The sequence below is a fragment of the Salvelinus alpinus genome, chromosome 20 (assembly GCF_045679555.1).
Source record: "Salvelinus alpinus chromosome 20, SLU_Salpinus.1, whole genome shotgun sequence".
NCBI classification, from domain to species: domain Eukaryota; kingdom Metazoa; phylum Chordata; class Actinopteri; order Salmoniformes; family Salmonidae; genus Salvelinus; species Salvelinus alpinus.
The window spans coordinates 1620184-1643959 of record NC_092105.1 but is presented as its reverse complement, the minus strand read 5'-3'; the positions used below and the strand labels follow the sequence as shown (position 1 = coordinate 1643959).

At 44.5% G+C, this 23776-nt stretch overlaps 1 protein-coding gene across 1 annotated transcript in view; it reads left to right on the top strand.

Moving 5' to 3' along the window:
• LOC139547258 (uncharacterized protein KIAA2012 homolog) overlaps positions 1-23776 on the top strand; it is a 71611-nt gene that overhangs the window by 14997 nt on the left and 32838 nt on the right. Inside the window, exons 7-14 of the mRNA XM_071356317.1 lie at positions 4212-4489; positions 4629-4765; positions 4845-5136; positions 6651-6872; positions 8976-9152; positions 9857-10006; positions 10658-10729; positions 18855-19006. Of these exons, the coding sequence (XP_071212418.1) occupies positions 4212-4489; positions 4629-4765; positions 4845-5136; positions 6651-6872; positions 8976-9152; positions 9857-10006; positions 10658-10729; positions 18855-19006 (1480 nt within the window). The remainder of the gene's footprint in view (positions 1-4211; positions 4490-4628; positions 4766-4844; positions 5137-6650; positions 6873-8975; positions 9153-9856; positions 10007-10657; positions 10730-18854; positions 19007-23776) is intronic.

Here is a 23776-nt window from a genome sequence, read left to right as displayed (position 1 = left end):
TAAGCTGCTCCCAAACATTATAAACCTGCATCAGGACATCAATAATCTGCTCCCAAACATTATAAACCTGCATCAGGACATCAATAATCTGCTCCCAAACATTATAAACCAGCATCAGGACATCAATAATCTGCTCCCAAACATGATAAACCAGCATCAGGACATCAATAAGCTGCTCCCAAACATTATAAACCTGCATCAGGACATCAATAAGCTGCTCCCAAACATTATAAACCAGCATCAGGACATCAATAAGCTGCTCCCAAACATTATAAACCAGCATCAGGACATCAATAAGCTGCTCCCAAACATTATAAACCTGCATCAGGACATCAATAATCTGCTCCCAAACATTATAAACCAGCATCAGGACATCAATAATCTGCTCCCAAACATGATAAACCAGCATCAGGACATCAATAAGCTGCTCCCAAACATTATAAACCTGCATCAGGACATCAATAAGCTGCTCCCAAACATTATAAACCAGCATCAGGACATCAATAAGCTGCTCCCAAACATTATAAACCAGCATCAGGACATCAATAAGCTGCTCCCAAACATTATAAACCTGCATCAGGACATCAATAAGCTGCTCCCAAACATTATAAACCAGCATCAGGACATCAATAAGCTGCTCCCAGACATTATAAACCAGCATCAGGAAATTGAGTCTATCATAGTTCATGAGGGATTTCAATTACATTATGAAGGGCAGCTCAGAACAGCTGAGGATGGATTTTAAAGAACTGATTGACACCAACAAATGCCCCATAATATCTGTCCTCCCTAATTCGTGGCATTGAACGTTTCAGCAGACTTTTAGCCCTCCATAACTGGCTACCAGACTATTTCAGCTCTGTGGGTGTAACATTTATTGACAATTCTGATACCTTCTGGAAGCAAAGCTCGTTCTATAAGAAAAGATGGGAACCACCCAAATCCTTTCGGTTCCTGGGTCCTTTCACAGTATTATAAGGCTGCGTTGAGACAATGACTTATCAATGACCCAAGCTCAGCTCAGTTAATCCCCACCATTGTGTTGCTGAGTTATCAATGATTGGCTATGAAAAGCCAACTGACATTTATTCCTGAGGTGCTGACCTGTTGCACCCTCGACAACTACTGTGATTATTATTATTTGACCCTGCTGGTCATTTATGAACATTTGAACATCTTGGCCATGTTCTGTTATAATCTGCACCCGGCACAGCCAGAAGAGGACTGGCCACCCTTCATAGCCTGGTTCCTCTCTAGGTTTCTTCCTAGGTTTTGGCCTTTCTAGGGAGTTTTTCCTAGCCACCGTGCTTCTACACCTGCATTGCTTGCTGTTTGGGGTTTTAGGCTGGGTTTCTGTACAGCACTTTGAGATATCAGCTGATCTAAGAAGGGCTATATAAATACATTTGATTTGATCTGAGAAGGCTTCAGCAACTGTACATTATCCCAGGGGCGTTGGTAGACACAATGTAAGTAGCCAAATTTACTGTATGTCACTCTTACTGCCCTGAATGCCTCTGCTGATCCCACAGCTATTGAATGCAGTAATCATGTGCCTATGAACCAGAGTTATACTGTTAGCACTGAGACGGTGTGCCCTGCACTAACATAAATAACATGAGCATGTCTACTTCTGCTAAGCTTTCCAGTGAAGCAATGAAAACAAGCAAGCATCCCAGAAAAGGGCTACAAATATTTTAGATTTTTATGTAACCTTTATTTAACCAGGCAAGTCAGTTAAAGAACACATTTTTATTTACAATGACGGCCTACCAAAAGGCAAAAGTCCTCCTGCAGGGACGGGGGCCTGGGATTAAAATAAAATAAATAAATACATACAATATAAATATAGGACCAAACACACATCACAACAAGAGAGATAACACTACATGAAGAGAGAAGATTAACTTTCTGTACATTAACAAATGTAGCTTAAGAAACAAGGTTCATGAAATCATTTAGTAGTAAGAGTATCAGTCAACCTACCAGGGTAGTTACAAACAGCACAGGAATGAAATCATCAACATGTATAGATCACATCTTTACTAATGCTGCAGAAATTTGCTTTAAAGCAGTATCCAAATCCATCGGATGTGGTGATCACAATATAGAAGCCATATCTGAACAACGCCATGGATATATAGAGCTGGTTTACCGTTCATCGGCAGGACAGAGCAGCTACGTCTGGAAAGATGAGGGGCGGTGGTGTCTATTTGTCAATGACTGCTGGTGTCTAGTATTAAGGAAGTCTTGAGGTATTGCTCTCCTGAGGTAGAATACCTCGTGATAAGGAGGAAACCACCTCTGTCACTGGCTTCATCAATAAGTGCATCGACGACGTCATCCCCACAGTGACCATACGTACATATCCTAACCAGAAGTCATAGAACACAGGCAACATCTGCACCGAGCTAAAGGCTAGAGCTGCCACTTTCATGGAGCGGGACACTAATCCAGACCTTTAGAAGAAATCCCACAATGCCCTCAGACAAACGATCAAAAAGGCAAAGAGTCAATACAGGACTAAGATTGAATCCTACTACACTGGCTGTGACGCTCGTCGGATGTGGCAGGGCTTGAAAACTATTACAGCCTACAAAGGGAAACCCAGCCGCGAGCTGCCCAGTGACGCGAGCCTACCAGACGAGCTAAATACCTTTAATGCTGGCTTCGAGGAAAGAAACACTGAAGCATGCATGAGAGCCCTAGCTGTTCCGGATGACTGTGTGATCACGCTCCCTGTAGCCGATGTGAGCAAGACCTGTAAACAGGTCAACATTCGCAAAGCCACGTCTTCACTGACATTTTCAACCTCTCCGTGACCGCGTCTGTAATACCTGCATGTTTCTAACAGACCACCATAGTCCCTGTCCCCAGAAAAGCGAAGGTATCCTGCCTAAATGATTCCCGCCCGTAGCACTCACGTCAGTAACCATGAAGTGCTTTGAAAGGCTGGTCATGGCTCACATCAACAACATCATGCCGGAAACCCTAGACCCAGTCCAATTCGCATATTGACTACATCTCAGCGTTCAACACCATAGTGCCCTCAAAGCTCATCACTAAGCTAAGGACCCTGTGACAAAACACCTCCCTCTGCAACTGGATCCTGGACTTCCTGACGGGCTGCCCTCAGGTGGTAAGGGTAGGTAACAACACATCTGCCACGCTGATCCTCAACACGAGAGCCCCTCAAGGGTGTGTACTTAGTCAGAGACCTGGCAGTGTGGTGCCAGGACAACAACCTCTACCTCAATGTGAGCAAGACAAAGGAGCCGAACAGGCCCCCATTCACATCGACGGGGCTGTAGTGGAGCAGGTCGAGAGTTTCAAGTTCCTTGGTGTCCACATCACCAACGGACTATCATGGTCCAAGCACACCAAGACAGTCGTGAAGAGGGCACGACAACACCTTTTCCTCCTCAGCAGACTGAAAAGTTTTGGCATGGGTCCCCAGATCCTCAAAAAGTTATACAGCTGGACCATCGAGAGCATCCTGACGGGTTACATCACCACCTGGAATGGCAACTGCTCAGCCTCTGACCGTAAGGCGCTACAGAGGGTAGTGTGAACAGCCCAGTACATCACTGGGGCCAAGCTTCCTGCCATCATGTACTGGGCCCAAGCTTCCTGCCATCATGTACTGGGCCCAAGCTTCCTGCCATCATGTACTGGGCCCAGGCTTCCTGCCATCCAGGACCTATATGCTAGATGGTGTCAGAGGAAGGCCCCAAAAATGGTCAAGTACTCCAGTCATCCAAGTCATAGACTGTTCTCTCTGCTACCGTACGGCAAGCGATACCGGAGCGGTAGAGAAATGAACATTCAATTCTCTGTCAACAGCTCTGTTGGACATGGTCTTTTATTGTCCCCAGCACAAGGTACATCTGTGTAATGGTCATGCTGTTTAATCAGCTTCTTGATATGCCACACCTGTTAGATGTATTGATTATCTTGGCCACGGAGAAATGCTCATTAACAGGGATGAAAACAAATTTGTGAGAAACATTTTAGAGCAATCAGCTTTTTGTGCATATGGAACATTTCTGGGATCTCTTATTTCAGCTCGTGACTTGACATGTTGCGTTTATATTTTTGTTCAGCGTAGTTAGCTATAGCTTGGCTACTCATGATATTTTGCATTTTTGCATGACATATTGCTTTGAGTTATGAAAAGCGCTACAAAAGTTGAATAAATTATAATGATTTAGTGTGAAAGACTGTGAGGAGGTTGGAGGAGAGAGGCCCTGGCTTCTACAGGGAGGAGAGAGACCCTGGCCTCTACAGAGAGGAGAGAGACCCTGGCCTCTACAGGGAGGAGAGAGGCCCTGGCCTCTACAGAGAGGAGAGAGGCCCTGGCCTCTACCGAGAGGAGAGAGACCCTGCCCTCTGAAGACGGCCTCAGTAGATTCCTCCTGGAGAAGCAGCCAGCTATCACACATCAACTACTATGGTGGTTACCTGGGTGGGGCCCAGCAGGGACGGACACGTGAGTTCACCTTCCTTCACATATTCACCTTCCTTCACATCCTTCAGTTCAGTTGTGAAGAATGAAGAAGGATTGTGAGTGTGCATGTGAGTGTGCATTTCACAGAGTCAAATTTCTACTGTTTTGTTTCTTCGGTCAGTGAAACAAGGCAATGCAGACACAAAAAAGGACACCACATCCTCGGACCCCAGCTTCTCCAGATTTCATCTCCCTCCCCTTTTCTCTGGCTCAGTGGTCAGTCTGGACCAGGACAGGGACCAGGACAGTAGTGGGAGGGTAAGTAAGGCAATCTAATGACACCAGCTTTGAGCTTCATAGAATTACAACATAATAACTCTAAATCGTCTAATGGCAGAAACCAAGGAGTCCAGGTGGGCTGGGGGGGAAGTTCCTGCCACTCATACATGAGGGGTATGTCAGCCCTGAGGATCCAGCCCAGACCCAGCCAGAGGCTGGAACCCAGCCAGAGAGGTTGACCCAGACCTATCCTGTCCATCCAGCCCACACCCTCCTAGAGCCCCGAGCCCACCCAGAGGGTAACCATCCAGAGAGGGCTCACCTGGAGAAGCCAGGGCCCAGGAGGCTGCTGCTGTCAGTGCTACTACCCCTTGAGCATACAGAAGAGGAGGACGTGCAGACTCCCTGTGGTATTTAAAAAAAATGTTTTACCTTTATTTAACAAGGCAAGTCAGTTAAGAACAAATTCTTATTTTCAATGACAGCCTAGGAACAGCGGGTTAACTACCTTGTTCAGGGGCAGAGCAACACATTTTGTTTTACCTTGTCAGCTCGGGGATTTGATTTGCAACCTTTCGGTTAAAAGTCCAACGCTCTAACCACTAGGCTACCAGCCACCTCATGAGCCCTTTATTTTCTCTGTGTATTTTAATATTTGACATGCTGACTAATACCTACTAGGACATTCTTATTGATTGTATTATTTAACCGGTGTCGTGTCTTTGGCTATGCCGGATTAAGTGATATGACATGCTATTCTATAAAATCCTTTCTCTGTAATTAATATTACCCGATTGAGCTAATCATGTAAATGTAATTAACTAGAAAGTCGGGGCACCACGGAATACTATTTATAGAGCGGTTATCTTCCGAATAAACTCTTAAAGATCTAGTAATATTTTACATCAATAGCAGTCAATATTTAATCATCACTTTATTCAGTCTCATCTGAAAGTTGTAAATTCTTGGTTATCTTCACGAACCCTGGCTAACAAGTTGAATCAGCAATACAAAATTGGGTTTAATTATATATTTACTAAATACCTAACTAATCACACAGAATTACAAATACACAGAATGAATCATACCTTGATTACAAACTACTGTGTAGTAACGTCGTTGTGTGGTAGACGGGATACTCTGTCTGTTCTTTCCTAGCCCTCGTTTTCAGCTATTGTTGCTAACTCAACAGCTAACAGGTATCACTTCTGTAGCGAATAAGAGTTCAAAGTTCATACCATTCGCAACCAATGCTCACCCTGAGGTTGGCTTCGTTCTGTAGTTATTATCTGAACCCTTCTGACATCAGATCGTCATCCTAATGTACCCGGAACAGGAAGTTACATTGTCGTCAAGGCTTTATATAGGAAGGGAGAGGAGGGCGTGTTTAATAGTTTATAACCAATGTCTCTTCACGTGGGCGGGCCACTGAGTCGGGCCTAATTCACTCATTAAAACCCAATTCTCACATTTTAGAAGCTAAAATCACATTTCATCCCCTCACAAATAATTTCATATTCAAACATTTAAATTGCACAACAATTCCATGTGAATCTGATAACTATAATGTGTAGACTTTCCACTGTACCGTTTATGTCATCCTATCATTGATGAGAATGTCTCAGATGACAACCGAATGACATCATATTCATTAAGTACCAACGCATATGTTCAACTGGTTGGATTACCAAAATATGGTTCATTTCCCCCCTCCTTCTAATGTTCCCAGAATCTCTATGTTAACCAAGGGATTTTCAATAGTCACATCAGTAGGGTAGAGAGAGGAAAAAAGGGGGGAGAGATATTTATGAACCTACCCCCAGGCCAGCGTCATGACACCAGGTAAGTCATTAAAACACACATTTTCTTTTCCACTAACGATCTTCATCCTGTTGTCTTGTCGGGTCTCTTCTGTGTCTCTCAGTTGGTGTCCACTACAAGCCATCAGAGGAGGAGAGAGGGGAGCCTCACTGTGGAGAGATGGGACACAAAAGAGAGAGCACTAGAAGAGGAGAAGGAGGAGGAGCAGGAGGACGAGGAGGAGGAGGAGGAGGAGGACGAGGAGGAGGAGGAGGTCTCCCTGAGAAAGGCTCGAAGCAGACCGGGCCTGAGCAGGACGGTCTCTCCCTACGACAGCCTGGGGAAGGTATTCTGATCACTAAGATGAAAGGCTCGAAGCAGACCGGGCCTGAGCAGAACGGTCTCTCCCTACTACAGCCTGGGGAAGGTATTCACTGGGCTGAGGGGATTATACTGGTCCCATATCTGTAGTCTCCTCCTATAGCCTGGTCCCAGATCTGGTTGTGCTCTTACCAACTCCATTGCTGTCATTGTCAAGCCATGCATTTAGTTGGTATGACAATTCCCTAAGAAACTTGAGGGAACTGACTTTCCCTAGCCTGGATTTCAGTCTGTTTCTGAGTAACTGACTTTCCCTAGCCTGGATTCCAGTCTGTTTCTGAGTAACTTACCTATTTCCCAACTCCATTTAGTGTAAAAGGTCATGCAAAGGGCAATGATAAAGGTATAAACTGTTTTTTTTAATACATTTAGCCGTTGAAGTCGGTTAAGAACAAATTCTTATTTTCAATGACAGCCTTGGAACGGTGGGTTAACTGCCTTGTTCAGGGGCAGAACGACAGATTTTTACCTTGTCAGCTTTGGGATTCGATCCAGCAACCTTTCGGTTACTAGTCCAACATTTTAACCACTAGACTACCTGCCGCACCCATGATTAACTGATAAAGGGTAAAGTGATAAAGTGTTGAAGTGTTAAAATGATAACATCATAAAATTATAAAGTGGTAAAGTGATAATGTGGTAAAGTGTGGTACCAGCTACGTAGTATAGGGCTCTGTGGTACCAGCTACGTAGTATAGGGCTCTGTGGTACCAGCTACGTAGTATAGGGCTCTGTGGTACCAGCTACGTAGTATAGGGCTCTGCTCTGTGGTACCAGCTACGTAGTATAGGGCTCTGTGGTACCAGCTACGTAGTATAGGTCTCTGTGGTACCAGCTACGTAGTATAGGGCTCTGCTCTGTGGTACCAGCTACGTAGTATAGGGCTCTGTGGTACCAGCTACGTAGTATAGGGCTCTGCTCTGTGGTACCAGCTACGTAGTATAGGGCTCTGTGGCACCAGCTATGTAGTATAGGGCTCTGTTCTGTGGTTCCAGCTACGTAGTATAGGGCTCTGTGGTACCAGCTACGTAGTATAATGCTCTGTGGTACCAGCTACGTAGTATAGGGCTCTGTGGTACCAGCTACGTAGTATAGGGCTCTGTGGTACCAGCTACGTAGTATAGGGCTCTGTGGTACCAGCTACGTAGTATAGGGCTCTGTGGTACCAGCTACGTAGTATAGGGCTCTGTGGTACCAGCTACGTAGTATAGGGCTCTGAGGTACCAGCTACGTAGTATAGGGCTCTGTGGTACCAGCTACGTAGTATAGGGCTCTGCTCTGTGGTACCAGCTACGTAGTATAGGGCTCTGTGGTATAGCTACTTAGTACAGGGCTCTGCTCTGTGGTACCAGCTACGTAGTATAGGGCTCTGTGGTACCAGCTACATAGTATAGGGCTTTGCTCTGTGGTACCAGCTACGTAGTATAGGGCTCTGTGGTACCAGCTACGTAGTATAGGGCTCTGAGGTACCAGCTACGTAGTATAGGGCTCTGAAGTACCAGCTACATAGTATAGGGCTTTGCTCTGTGGTACCAGCTACGTAGTATAGGGCTCTGTGGTACCAGCTACGTAGTATAGGGCTCTGTGGTACCAGCTACGTAGTATAGGGCTCTGTGGTACCAGCTACGTAGTATAGGGCTCTGTGGTACCAGCTACGTAGTATAGGGCTCTGTGGTACCAGCTACGTAGTATAGGGCTCTGTGGTACCAGCTACGTAGTATAGGGCTCTGTGGTACCAGCTACGTAGTATAGGGCTCTGTGGTACCAGCTACGTAGTATAGGGCTCTGAGGTACCAGCTACGTAGTATAGGGCTCTGAGGTACCAGCTACGTAGTATAGGGCTCTGAGGTACCAGCTACGTAGTATAGGGCTCTGAGGTACCAGCTACGTAGTATAGGGCTCTGAAGTACCAGCTACGTAGTATAGGGCTCTGCTCTGTGGTACCAGCTACGTAGTATAGGGCTCTGCTCTGTGGTACCAGCTACGTAGTATAGGGCTCTGCTCTGTGGTACCATACCAGGTATCCATCTTTCTTTCACTATGCTGATACTTTCCCTTCCTCCTCCAGAGGCTGCTGTCCCCCTCGCTGTATTTGCCCCCCTGGCTGCCCCCCTGGCTGGTCGGCTGAGAGGCCCAGGCAAACAGAGCTCCATGGCCATCTATAAAGACAGATCTGATGCCCTCTGGGACCCCTCCGATCCTGGGAGGGCCATGGTCAGAGGCAGCCTACCCCTGGAGCTCAGAGGTAAGCGGCCCACATCACAGGACTCTGTGTTCAGTAGATGTCTGGTATGTTGAAAATGCCATTCTAGATGCTCAGTTAGGTAAACCAACGTTTGAATGTGTTCCAAATGGCACACTAGTCCCTATATAGTCCACTACTTTTGACCAGGGGGGTACCATGGGGCCCTGGTCTAAAGTAGGGCACTATATAGTGAATAGGGTACCATGGGGCCCTGGTCTAAAGTAGGGCACTATATAGTGAATAGGGTACCACGGGGCCCTGGTCTAAAGTAGGGCACTATATAGTGAATAGGGTACCATGGGGCCCTGGTCTAAAGTAGGGCACTATATAGTGAATAGGGTACCATGGGGCCCTGGTCTAAAGTAGGGCACTATATAGTGAATAGGGTACCACGGGGCCCTGGTCTAAAGTAGGGCACTATATAGTGAATAGGGTACCATGGGGCCCTGGTCTAAAGTAGGGCACTATATAGTGAATAGGGTACCACGGGGCCCTGGTCTAAAGTAGGGCACTATATAGTGAATAGGGTACCACGGGGCCCTGGTCTAAAGTAGGGCACTATATAGTGAATAGGGTACCATGGGGCCCTGGTCTAAAGTAGGGCACTATATAGTGAATAGGGTGCCATGGGGCCCTGGTCCAAAGTAGGGCACTATATAGTGAATAGGGTGCCATTTCAGACGCAACCCTCTTTGTGTTTTCAGAGTGGCAGCAGCAGACAGGCAAATCTCTGGGCACCTTGATCTTGGGTCCTGATGGTGAGGTTATACAGATGTCCCCGTGGGAACCTACTAACACGTCTGCGGACCAGCCTGCCCTTACCTCTGCTCTGGACCAGGTCACACGAGACCATGGTATGTAATGTGGGGTTATTAACGATGCAGGGACACTGTGGTCATCTGGCCAACGACAGGGAGGTTGGTGGGGGTTGGATACATACAGCAGTGTGGTGGGGGGGGGGGGTTGGATACATACAGCAGTGTGGTGGGGGGGGGGGGGGGGTTGGATACATACAGCAGTGTGGTGGGGGGGGGGTTGGATACATACAGCAGTGTGGTGGGGGGGGGGGGTTGGATACATACAGCAGTGTGGTGGGGGGGGGGGTTGGATACATACAGCAGTGTGGTGGGGGGGGGTTGGATACATACAGCAGTGTGGGGGGGGGGAGGGTTGGATACATACAGCAGTGTGGGGGGGGGGGTTGGATACATACAGCAGTGTGGGGGGGGGGGGGGGTTGGATACATACAGCAGTGTGGTGGGGGGGGGGGGGGGGGTTGGATACATACAGCAGTGTGGGGGGGGGGGGTTACATTCTAATTAGTCTCAGCTAATGTTGAGACTTAACATTTATATGGTAAATCATTATATTTGTTTGCTTCCAAATGAAACAGATTGAATGTAAGCTCACTCATACCTTCACTTTGCCCTCTAACCCCTAACCCCTAACCCCTAACCCCTAACCCTAACCCCTAACCCTCTCCACTGTGTATGTCACCCGTACAGCTCAACAGGTCCTAACCTCAGAGGGGGAGCTACCCTGGGTCGTACTGATGCAAACGCAGCCTATAGCCACAGGTCAGTACCTAACCTTAACCCCTAACCCCTAACCCCTAACCCTAACCCTCGGTCCTTCTGATACAAACAGAGCCTACAGCCACAGGTCAGTACCTAACCCTAACCCTAACCTTAACCCCTAACCCTAACCCCTAACCCTCAGTCCTTCTGATACAAACAGAGCCTACAGCCACAGGCCAGTACCTAACCTTAACCCTAACCCCTAACCCTAACCCTAACCCCTAACCCCTAACCCTAACCCTGGGTCCTACTGATACAAACAGAGCCTACAGCCACAGGCCAGTACCTAACCCTAACCCCTAACCCTGAAATAAATAACCCTGAAGGAGCTGCAAAGCTCCACAGCGGAGATTGGAGTATCTGTCCATAGCACCACTAAACTGTACACTCCACAGAGCTGGGCTTTACGGAAGAGTGGCCAGAAAAAAATAGCTTAAAGAAAGAAATAAGCCAACATGTTTGGTGTTCTCCAAAAAGGCTTATGGGAAACTCCCCAAACATATGGAAGAAGCTACTCTGGTCAGATGAAACTAAAATGTAGCTTTTTGGCCATCAAGGAAAACGCTATATCTGGCGCAAATCCAACACCTCTCATCACCCCGAGAATACCATCCCCACAGTGAAGCATGGTTGTGGTAGCATCATGCTGTGGGAATGTTTTTCATCGGCAGGGACTGGGAAACTGGTCAGAATTGAAGGATGGTGCTAAATACAGGGAAATTATTGAGGGAAACCTGTTTCAGTCTTCCAGAGATTTGAGACTGGGACGGAGTTTCACCCTCCAGCAGGACAATGACCCTAAGCATACTGCTAAAGCAACACTGGACTGGTTTAAGGGGAAACATTTAAATGTCTTGGAATGGCCTAGTCAAAGCCGAGACCTCAATCCAGACCTCAAGTGGGTTGAATGACTCTGCCTTTAGTGTAGTGGGTTGAATGACTCTACCCTTTAGTGTAGTGGGTTGAATGACTCTACCCTTTAGTGTAGTGGGTTGAATGACTCTACCCTTTAGTGTAGTGGGTTGAATGACTCTACCCTTTAGTGTAGTGGGTTGAATGACTCTGCCCTTTAGTGTAGTGGGTTGAATGACTCTACCCTTTAGTGTAGTGGGTTTAATGACTCTGCCCTTTAGTGTAGTGGGTTTAATGACTCTGCCCTTTAGTGTAGTGGGTTGAATGACTCTGCCCTTTAGTGTAGTGGGTTGAATGACTCTGTCCTTTAGTGTAGTGGGTTGAATGACTCTGCCCTTTAGTGTAGTGGGTTGAATGACTCTGCCCTTTAGTGTAGTGGGTTTAATGACTCTGCCCTTTAGTGTAGTGGGTTGAATGACTCTACCCTTTAGTGTAGTGGGTTGAATGACTCTACCCTTTAGTGTAGTGGGTTGAATGACTCTGTCCTTTAGTGTAGTGGGTTGAATGACTCTGCCCTTTAGTGTAGTGGGTTGAATGACTCTGTCCTTTAGTGTAGTGGGTTGAATGACTCTGCCCTTTAGTGTAGTGGGTTGAATGACTCTGCCCTTTAGTGTAGTGGGTTGAATGACTCTGTCCTTTAGTGTAGTGGGTTTAATGACTCTGTCCTTTAGTGTAGTGGGTTGAATGACTCTGGCCTTTAGTGTAGTGGGTTGAATGACTCTGTCCTTTAGTGTAGTGGGTTGAATGACTCTGTCCTTTAGTGTAGTGGGTTGAATGACTCTGGCCTTTAGTGTAGTGGGTTGAATGACTCTGTCCTTTAGTGTAGTGGGTTGAATGACTCTACCCTTTAGTGTAGTGGGTTGAATGACTCTGTCCTTTAGTGTAGTGGGTTGAATGACTCTGTCCTTTAGTGTAGTGGGTTGAATGACTCTGTCCTTTAGTGTAGTGGGTTGAATGACTCTGGCCTTTAGTGTAGTGGGTTGAATGACTCTGCCCTTTAGTGTAGTGGGTTGAATGACTCTGCCTTTAGTGTAGTGGGTTTAATGACTCTGCCCTTTAGTGTAGTGGGATTAATGACTCTGTCCTTTAGTGTAGTGGGTTGAATGACTCTGCCCTTTAGTGTAGTGGGTTTAATGACTCTGTCCTTTAGTGTAGTGGGTTGAATGACTCTACCCTTTAGTGTAGTGGGTTTAATGACTCTGCCCTTTAGTGTAGTGGGTTGAATGACTCTGCCCTTTAGTGTAGTGGGTTTGAATGACTCTGGCCTTTAGTGTAGTGGGTTTGAATGACTCTGGCCTTTAGTGTAGTGGGTTGAATGACTCTGTCCTTTAGTGTAGTGGGTTGAATGACTCTGCCCTTTAGTGTAGTGGGTTTAGTCACTCTGCCCTTTAGTGTAGTGGGTTGAATGACTCTGCCCTTTAGTGTAGTGGGTTGAATGACTCTGCCCTTTAGTGTAGTGGGTTTAATGACTCTGCCCTTTAGTGTAGTGGGTTGAATGACTCTGCCCTTTAGTGTAGTGGGTTGAATGACTCTGCCCTTTAGTGTAGTGGGTTGAATGACTCTGCCCTTTAGTGTAGTGGGTTGAATGACTCTGCCCTTTAGTGTAGTGGGTTGAATGACTCTGCCCTTTAGTGTAGTGGGTTGAATGACTCTGCCCTTTAGTGTAGTGGGTTGAATGACTCTGCCCTTTAGTGTAGTGGGTTGAATGACTCTGCCCTTTAGGGTAGTGGGTTTAATGACTCTACCCTTTAGTGTAGTGGGTTGAATGACTCTGCCCTTTAGTGTAGTGGGTTGAATGACTCTGCCCTTTAGTGTAGTGGGTTGAATGACTCTGCCCTTTAGTGTAGTGGGTTGAATGACTCTGCCCTTTAGTGTAGTGGGTTTAATGACTCTACCCTTTAGTGTAGTGGGTTGAATGACTCTACCCTTTAGTGTAGTGGGTTGAATGACTCTACCCTTTAGTGTAGTGGGTTGAATGACTCTGCCCTTTAGTGTAGTGGGTTGAATGACTCTACCCTTTAGTGTAGTGGGTTTAATGACTCTGCCCTTTAGTGTAGTGGGTTTAATGACTCTGCCCTTTAGTGTAGTGGGTTGAATGACTCTGCCCTTTAGTGTAGTGGGTTGAATGACTCTGTCCTTTAGTGTAGTGGGTTGAATGACTCTGCCCTTTAGTGTAGTGGGTTGAATGACTCTGCCCTTTAGTGTAGTGGGTTTAATGACTCTGCCCTTTAGTGTAGTGGGTTGAATGACTCTACCCTTTAGTGTAGTGGGTTGAATGACTCTACCCTTTAGTGTAGTGGGTTGAATGACTCTGTCCTTTAGTGTAGTGGGTTGAATGACTCTGCCCTTTAGTGTAGTGGGTTGAATGACTCTGTCCTTTAGTGTAGTGGGTTGAATGACTCTGCCCTTTAGTGTAGTGGGTTGAATGACTCTGCCCTTTAGTGTAGTGGGTTGAATGACTCTGTCCTTTAGTGTAGTGGGTTTAATGACTCTGTCCTTTAGTGTAGTGGGTTGAATGACTCTGGCCTTTAGTGTAGTGGGTTGAATGACTCTGTCCTTTAGTGTAGTGGGTTGAATGACTCTGTCCTTTAGTGTAGTGGGTTGAATGACTCTGGCCTTTAGTGTAGTGGGTTGAATGACTCTGTCCTTTAGTGTAGTGGGTTGAATGACTCTACCCTTTAGTGTAGTGGGTTGAATGACTCTGTCCTTTAGTGTAGTGGGTTGAATGACTCTGTCCTTTAGTGTAGTGGGTTGAATGACTCTGTCCTTTAGTGTAGTGGGTTGAATGACTCTGGCCTTTAGTGTAGTGGGTTGAATGACTCTGCCCTTTAGTGTAGTGGGTTGAATGACTCTGCCTTTAGTGTAGTGGGTTTAATGACTCTGCCCTTTAGTGTAGTGGGATTAATGACTCTGTCCTTTAGTGTAGTGGGTTGAATGACTCTGCCCTTTAGTGTAGTGGGTTTAATGACTCTGTCCTTTAGTGTAGTGGGTTGAATGACTCTACCCTTTAGTGTAGTGGGTTTAATGACTCTGCCCTTTAGTGTAGTGGGTTGAATGACTCTGCCCTTTAGTGTAGTGGGTTTGAATGACTCTGGCCTTTAGTGTAGTGGGTTTGAATGACTCTGGCCTTTAGTGTAGTGGGTTGAATGACTCTGTCCTTTAGTGTAGTGGGTTGAATGACTCTGCCCTTTAGTGTAGTGGGTTTAGTCACTCTGCCCTTTAGTGTAGTGGGTTGAATGACTCTGCCCTTTAGTGTAGTGGGTTGAATGACTCTGCCCTTTAGTGTAGTGGGTTTAATGACTCTGCCCTTTAGTGTAGTGGGTTGAATGACTCTGCCCTTTAGTGTAGTGGGTTGAATGACTCTGCCCTTTAGTGTAGTGGGTTGAATGACTCTGCCCTTTAGTGTAGTGGGTTGAATGACTCTGCCCTTTAGTGTAGTGGGTTGAATGACTCTGCCCTTTAGTGTAGTGGGTTGAATGACTCTACCCTTTAGTGTAGTGGGTTTAATGACTCTGCCCTTTAGTGTAGTGGGTTTAATGACTCTACCCTTTAGTGTAGTGGGTTGAATGACTCTGCCCTTTAGTGTAGTGGGTTGAATGACTCTGCCCTTTAGTGTAGTGGGTTGAATGACTCTGCCCTTTAGTGTAGTGGGTTGAATGACTCTGCCCTTTAGTGTAGTGGGTTTAATGACTCTACCCTTTAGTGTAGTGGGTTGAATGACTCTGTCCTTTAGTGTAGTGGGATGAATGACTCTGCCCTTTAGTGTAGTGGGTTGAATGACTCTGCCCTTTAGTGTAGTGGGTTGAATGACTCTGCCCTTTAGTGTAGTGGGTTGAATGACTCTACCCTTTAGTGTAGTGGGTTGAATGACTCTACCCTTTAGTGTAGTGGGTTGAATGACTCTGCCCTTTAGTGTAGTGGGTTTAATGACTCTGCCTTTAGTGTAGTGGGTTTAATGACTCTACCCTTTAGTGTAGTGGGTTGAATGACTCTACCCTTTAGTGTAGTGGGTTGAATGACTCTACCCTTTAGTGTAGTGGGTTGAATGACTCTGTCCTTTGGTGTAGTGGGTTGAATGACTCTGCCCTTTAGTGTAGTGGGTTTAATGACTCTGCCCTTTAGTGTAGTGGGTTGAATGACTCTACCCTTTAGTGTAGTGGGTTGAATGACTCTACCCTTTAGTGTAGTGGGTTGAATGACTCTGTCCTTTAGTGTAGTGGGTTGAATGACTCTGCCCTTTAGTGTAGTGGGTTGAATGACTCTGTCCTTTAGTGTAGTGGGTTGAATGACTCTGTCCTTTAGTGTAGTGGGTTGAATGACTCTGGCCTTTAGTGTAGTGGGTTTAATGACTCTGCCCTTTAGTGTAGTGGGTTTAATGACTCTGCCCTTTAGTGTAGTGGGTTGAATGACTCTGCCTTTAGTGTAGTGGGTTGAATGACTCTGTCCTTTCGTGTAGTGGGTTGAATGACTCTACCCTTTAGTGTAGTGGGTTGAATGACTCTGTCCTTTAGTGTAGTGGGTTGAATGACTCTGTCCTTTAGTGTAGTGGGTGGAATGACTCTGCCCTTTAGTGTAGTGGGTTGAATGACTCTGGCCTTTAGTGTAGTGGGTTGAATGACTCTGCCCTTTAGTGTAGTGGGTTGAATGATTCTGCCTTTAGTGTAGTGGGTTTAATGACTCTGCCCTTTAGTGTAGTGGGTTTAATGACTCTGTCCTTTAGTGTAGTGGGTTGAATGACTCTGCCCTTTAGTGTAGTGGGTTTGAATGACTCTGGCCTTTAGTGTAGTGGGTTTGAATGACTCTGGCCTTTAGTGTAGTGGGTTGAATGACTCTGTCCTTTAGTGTAGTGGGTTGAATGACTCTGCCCTTTAGTGTAGTGGGTTTAATGACTCTGCCCTTTAGTGTAGTGGGTTTAATGACTCTGTCCTTTAGTGTAGTGGGTTGAATGACTCTGCCCTTTAGTGTAGTGGGTTTAATGACTCTGTCCTTTAGTGTAGTGGGTTGAATGACTCTACCCTTTAGTGTAGTGGGTTTAATGACTCTGCCCTTTAGTGTAGTGGGTTGAATGACTCTGCCCTTTAGTGTAGTGGGTTTAATGACTCTGCCCTTTAGTGTAGTGGGTTTAATGACTCTGCCCTTTAGTGTAGTGGGTTTAATGACTCTGCCCTTTAGTGTAGTGGGTTGAATGACTCTGCCCTTTAGTGTAGTGGGTTTGAATGACTCTGCCCTTTAGTGTAGTGGGTTTGAATGACTCTGGCCTTTAGTGTAGTGGGTTGAATGACTCTGTCCTTTAGTGTAGTGGGTTGAATGACTCTGCCCTTTAGTGTAGTGGGTTTAATGACTCTGCCCTTTAGTGTAGTGGGTTGAATGACTCTGCCCTTTAGTGTAGTGGGTTGAATGACGCTGCCCTTTAGTGTAGTGGGTTTAATGACTCTGCCCTTTAGTGTAGTGGGTTGAATGACTCTACCCTTTAGTGTAGTGGGTTTAATGACTCTGCCCTTTAGTGTAGTGGGTTTAATGACTCTACCCTTTAGTGTAGTGGGTTGAATGACTCTGGCCTTTAGTGTAGTGGGTTGAATGACTCTGCCCTTTAGTGTAGTGGGTTGAATGACTCTGCCCTTTAGTGTAGTGGGTTTAATGACTCTACCCTTCAGTGTAGTGGGTTGAATGACTCTGTCCTTTAGTGTAGTGGGATGAATGACTCTGCCCTTTAGTGTAGTGGGTTGAATGACTCTGCCCTTTAGTGTAGTGGGTTGAATGACTCTGTCCTTTAGTGTAGTGGGTTGAATGACTCTGCCCTTTAGTGTAGTGGGTTGAATGACTCTACCCTTTAGTGTAGTGGGTTGAATGACTCTGCCCTTTAGTGTAGTGGGTTTAATGACTCTGCCTTTAGTGTAGTGGGTTTAATGACTCTACCCTTTAGTGTAGTGGGTTGAATGACTCTACCCTTTAGTGTAGTGGGTTGAATGACTCTACCCTTTAGTGTAGTGGGTTGAATGACTCTGTCCTTTAGTGTAGTGGGTTGAATGACTCTGCCCTTTAGTGTAGTGGGTTGAATGACTCTGTCCTTTAGTGTAGTGGGTTGAATGACTCTGCCCTTTAGTGTAGTGGGTTGAATGACTCTGCCCTTTAGTGTAGTGGGTTGAATGACTCTGCCCTTTAGTGTAGTGGGTTGAATGACTCTGCCCTTTAGTGTAGTGGGTTGAATGACTCTGCCCTTTAGTGTAGTGGGTTGAATGACTCTGCCCTTTAGTGTAGTGGGTTTAATGACTCTGCCCTTTAGTGTAGTGGGTTGAATGACTCTGTCCTTTAGTGTAGTGGGTTGAATGACTCTACCCTTTAGTGTAGTGGTTGAATGACTCTGCCCTTTAGTGTAGTGGGTTTAATGACTCTGTCCGTTAGTGTAGTGGGTTGAATGACTCTACCCTTTAGTGTAGTGGGTTGAATGACTCTGCCCTTTAGTGTAGTGGGTTGAATGACTCTGCCCGTTAGTGTAGTGGGTTGAATGACTCTGCCCTTTAGTGTAGTGGGTTGAATGACTCTGCCCTTTAGTGTAGTGGGTTTAATGACTCTACCCTTTAGTGTAGTGGGTTGAATGACTCTGTCCTTTAGTGTAGTGGGTTGAATGACTCTGCCCTTTAGTGTAGTGGGTTGGTGGTTTCACTGTCTCTAGGTGTTGTTGTTGGTCTGCTCTGTGGGTCAGGGGTCAGGGGTTAGGAATCAGTTAGGGTCACAGGGAGGTCAAGGAGGTGAGTGGGCCAGAGTGTCATGGGATATATATTTCAAAGAGGAATTCTCTCTCCCAATCACGATACAAGGTTTATGAGAAGCCAGTTGATGTTTTTGTTTTTGGCCGGTGCTGACAGGCCTAACCCTAACTAACCCCTTCGGTGCCTGGTACACACACTGAGATAACAGGAGATGTAGGAGTCGAACTAGAACCTGTTGAGACATACTCAAGAGGAAACATGGCACTTCCATGTCTCAGAGAGCCATATGATTGGGAGTTCTTCATAAAGACGGATTACACTATTCTCTATCGACATGGAAGTGGTGGTGACAGTTTTAAATTGACGTACCCAGCCATCATCGTGTCTCAATATGCAGGTGATGGCTGGGTATGTAGTGGGTGTTTTGATTAGGTTTCATGACGTACCCACAGCGTATATACAAGTGGATCAATTATAGATATCTGATGGCTTTTCATTTCCAGGGGAAGCCAGTCATCCTGAAGGACCGCCAACCAACATGGAGCAATGTGAATTAGTCCAAGAGGTGGGATCTGATGGACAAACTGTCCTGTCTGGTGACCAGAGACACAGACGGGAACCTGAGTCTTCCAGCAACAGAAGTACAGGGAAACAGGTGAGCAACATCCGGTACTACATTTAGTATACTACACTGAGTCTGGTCTAATACACTGGTCTAATACACTGATCTACTACACTGATCTAGTCTAATACACTGGTCTAATACACTGATCTAGTCTAATACACTGAGTCTGGTCTACTACACTGAGTCTGGTCTACTACACTGGTCTAGTCTAATACACTGATCTAGTCTAATACACTGAGTCTGGTCTACTACACTGATCTAATACACTGAGTCTGGTCTAATACACTGATCTAGTCTAATACACTGGTCTAGTCTAATACACTGAGTCTGGTCTAATACACTGGTCTAGTCTAATACACTGACTCTGGTCTACTACACTGATCTAGTCTAATACACTGACTCTGGTCTACTACACTGATCTAGTCTAATACACTGAGTCTGGTCTACTACACTGATCTAATACACTGAGTCTGGTCTAATACACTGATCTAATACACTGAGTCTGGTCTAATACACTGATCTAATACACTGATCTAATACACTGAGTCTGGTCTAATACACTGATCTAATACACTGATCTAATACACTGACTCTGGTCTACTACACTGATCTAGTCTAATACACTGACTCTGGTCTACTACACTGATCTAGTCTAATACACTGAGTCTGGTCTACTACACTGATCTAATACACTGAGTCTGGTCTAATACACTGATCTAATACACTGAGTCTGGTCTAATACACTGATCTAATACACTGATCTAATACACTGAGTCTGGTCTAATACACTGATCTAATACACTGATCTAATACACTGAGTCTGGTCTAATACACTGATCTAATACACTGATCTAATACACTGAGTCTGGTCTAATACACTGATCTAATACACTGAGTCTGGTCTAATACACTGATCTAATACACTGATCTAATACACTGAGTCTGTTCTAATACACTGATCTAATACACTGAGTCTGGTCTAATCACCGAGTCTGGTCTAATACACTGAGTCTGGTCTAATACACTGAGTCTGGTCTAATACACTGGTCTAATACACTGATCTAATACACTGAGTCTGGTCTAATACACTGAGTCTGGTCTAATACACTGAGTCTGGTCTAATGCACTGATCTAATACACTGATCTAATACACTGAGTCTGGTCTACTACACTGAGTCTGGTCTAATACACTGAGTCTGGTCTAATACACTGAGTCTGGTCTAATACACTGATCTAATACACTGATCTAATACACTGAGTCTGGTCTAATACACTGATCTAATACACTGATCTAATACACTGAGTCTGGTCTAATACACTGAGTCTGGTCTAATACACTGAGTCTGGTCTAATACACTGAGTCTGGTCTAATACACTGAGTCTGGTCTAATACACTGAGTCTGGTCTAATACACTTAGTCTGATCTAATACACTGAGTCTGATCTAATACACTGAGTCTGATCTAATACACTGATCTAATACACTTAGTCTGGTCTAATACACTTAGTCTGGTCTACTACACTTAGTCTGGTCTAATACACTGAGTCTGGTCTAATACACTGAGTCTCGTCTAATACACTGATCTAATACACTGATCTAATACACTGAGTCTGATCTAATACACTGAGTCTGATCTAATACACTGATCTAATACACTTAGTCTGGTCTAATACACTTAGTCTGGTCTACTACACTTAGTCTGGTCTAATACACTGAGTCTGGTCTAATACACTGAGTCTGGTCTAATACACTGATCTAATACACTGATCTAATACACTGAGTCTGATCTAATACACTGATCTAATACACTTAGTCTGGTCTAATACACTTAGTCTGGTCTACTACACTTAGTCTGGTCTAATACACTGAGTCTGGTCTAATACACTGATCTAATACACTGATCTAATACACTGAGTCTGATCTAATACACTGATCTAATACACTTAGTCTGGTCTAATACACTTAGTCTGGTCTACTACACTTAGTCTGGTCTACTACACTGAGTCTGGTCTAATACACTGAGTCTGGTCTAATACACTGAGTCTGGTCTAATACACTGATCTAATACACTGATCTAATACACTGAGTCTGATCTAATACACTGATCTAATACACTTAGTCTGGTCTAATACACTTAGTCTGGTCTACTACACTTAGTCTGGTCTAATACACTGAGTCTGGTCTAATACACTGAGTCTCGTCTAATACACTGATCTAATACACTGATCTAATACACTGAGTCTGATCTAATACACTGAGTCTGATCTAATACACTGATCTAATACACTTAGTCTGGTCTAATACACTTAGTCTGGTCTACTACACTTAGTCTGGTCTAATACACTGAGTCTGGTCTAATACACTGAGTCTGGTCTAATACACTGATCTAATACACTGATCTAATACACTGAGTCTGATCTAATACACTGATCTAATACACTTAGTCTGGTCTAATACACTTAGTCTGGTCTACTACACTTAGTCTGGTCTAATACACTGAGTCTGGTCTAATACACTGATCTAATACACTGATCTAATACACTGAGTCTGATCTAATACACTGATCTAATACACTTAGTCTGGTCTAATACACTTAGTCTGGTCTACTACACTTAGTCTGGTCTACTACACTGAGTCTGGTCTAATACACTTAGTCTGGTCTACTACACTTAGTCTGGTCTAATACACTGAGTCTGGTCTAATACACTGAGTCTGGTCTAATACACTGATCTAATACACTGATCTAATACACTGAGTCTGATCTAATACACTGATCTAATACACTTAGTCTGGTCTAATACACTTAGTCTGGTCTACTACACTTAGTCTGGTCTAATACACTGAGTCTGGTCTAATACACTGATCTAATACACTGATCTAATACACTGAGTCTGATCTAATACACTGATCTAATACACTTAGTCTGGTCTAATACACTTAGTCTGGTCTACTACACTGAGTCTGGTCTACTACACTGAGTCTGGTCTAATACACTGAGTCTGGTCTAATACACTGAGTCTGGTCTAATACACTGAGTCTGGTCTAATACACTGATCTAATACACTGATCTAATACACTGAGTCTGATCTAATACACTGATCTAATACACTTAGTCTGGTCTAATACACTTAGTCTGGTCTACTACACTTAGTCTGGTCTAATACACTGAGTCTGGTCTAATACACTGAGTCTCGTCTAATACACTGATCTAATACACTGATCTAATACACTGAGTCTGATCTAATACACCGAGTCTGATCTAATACACTGATCTAATACACTTAGTCTGGTCTAATACACTTAGTCTGGTCTACTACACTTAGTCTGGTCTAATACACTGAGTCTGGTCTAATACACTGAGTCTGGTCTAATACACTGATCTAATACACTGATCTAATACACTGAGTCTGATCTAATACACTGATCTAATACACTTAGTCTGGTCTAATACACTTAGTCTGGTCTACTACACTTAGTCTGGTCTAATACACTGAGTCTGGTCTAATACACTGATCTAATACACTGATCTAATACACTGAGTCTGATCTAATACACTGATCTAATACACTTAGTCTGGTCTAATACACTTAGTCTGGTCTACTACACTTAGTCTGGTCTACTACACTGAGTCTGGTCTAATACACTGAGTCTGGTCTAATACACTGAGTCTGGTCTAATACACTGAGTCTGGTCTAATACACTGATCTAATACACTGATCTAATACACTGAGTCTGATCTAATACACTGATCTAATACACTTAGTCTGGTCTAATACACTTAGTCTGGTCTACTACACTTAGTCTGGTCTAATACACTGAGTCTGGTCTAATACACTGAGTCTCGTCTAATACACTGATCTAATACACTGATCTAATACACTGAGTCTGATCTAATACACTGAGTCTGATCTAATACACTGATCTAATACACTTAGTCTGGTCTAATACACTTAGTCTGGTCTACTACACTTAGTCTGGTCTAATACACTGAGTCTGGTCTAATACACTGAGTCTGGTCTAATACACTGATCTAATACACTGATCTAATACACTGAGTCTGATCTAATACACTGATCTAATACACTTAGTCTGGTCTAATACACTTAGTCTGGTCTACTACACTTAGTCTGGTCTAATACACTGAGTCTGGTCTAATACACTGATCTAATACACTGATCTAATACACTGAGTCTGATCTAATACACTGATCTAATACACTTAGTCTGGTCTAATACACTTAGTCTGGTCTACTACACTTAGTCTGGTCTACTACACTGAGTCTGGTCTAATACACTGAGTCTGATCTAATACACTGATCTAATACACTTAGTCTGGTCTAATACACTTAGTCTGGTCTACTACACTTAGTCTGGTCTAATACACTGAGTCTGGTCTAATACACTGAGTCTCGTCTAATACACTGATCTAATACACTGATCTAATACACTGAGTCTGATCTAATACACTGAGTCTGATCTAATACACTGATCTAATACACTTAGTCTGGTCTAATACACTTAGTCTGGTCTACTACACTTAGTCTGGTCTAATACACTGAGTCTGGTCTAATACACTGAGTCTGGTCTAATACACTGATCTAATACACTGATCTAATACACTGAGTCTGATCTAATACACTGATCTAATACACTTAGTCTGGTCTAATACACTTAGTCTGGTCTACTACACTTAGTCTGGTCTAATACACTGAGTCTGGTCTAATACACTGATCTAATACACTGATCTAATACACTGAGTCTGATCTAATACACTGATCTAATACACTTAGTCTGGTCTAAT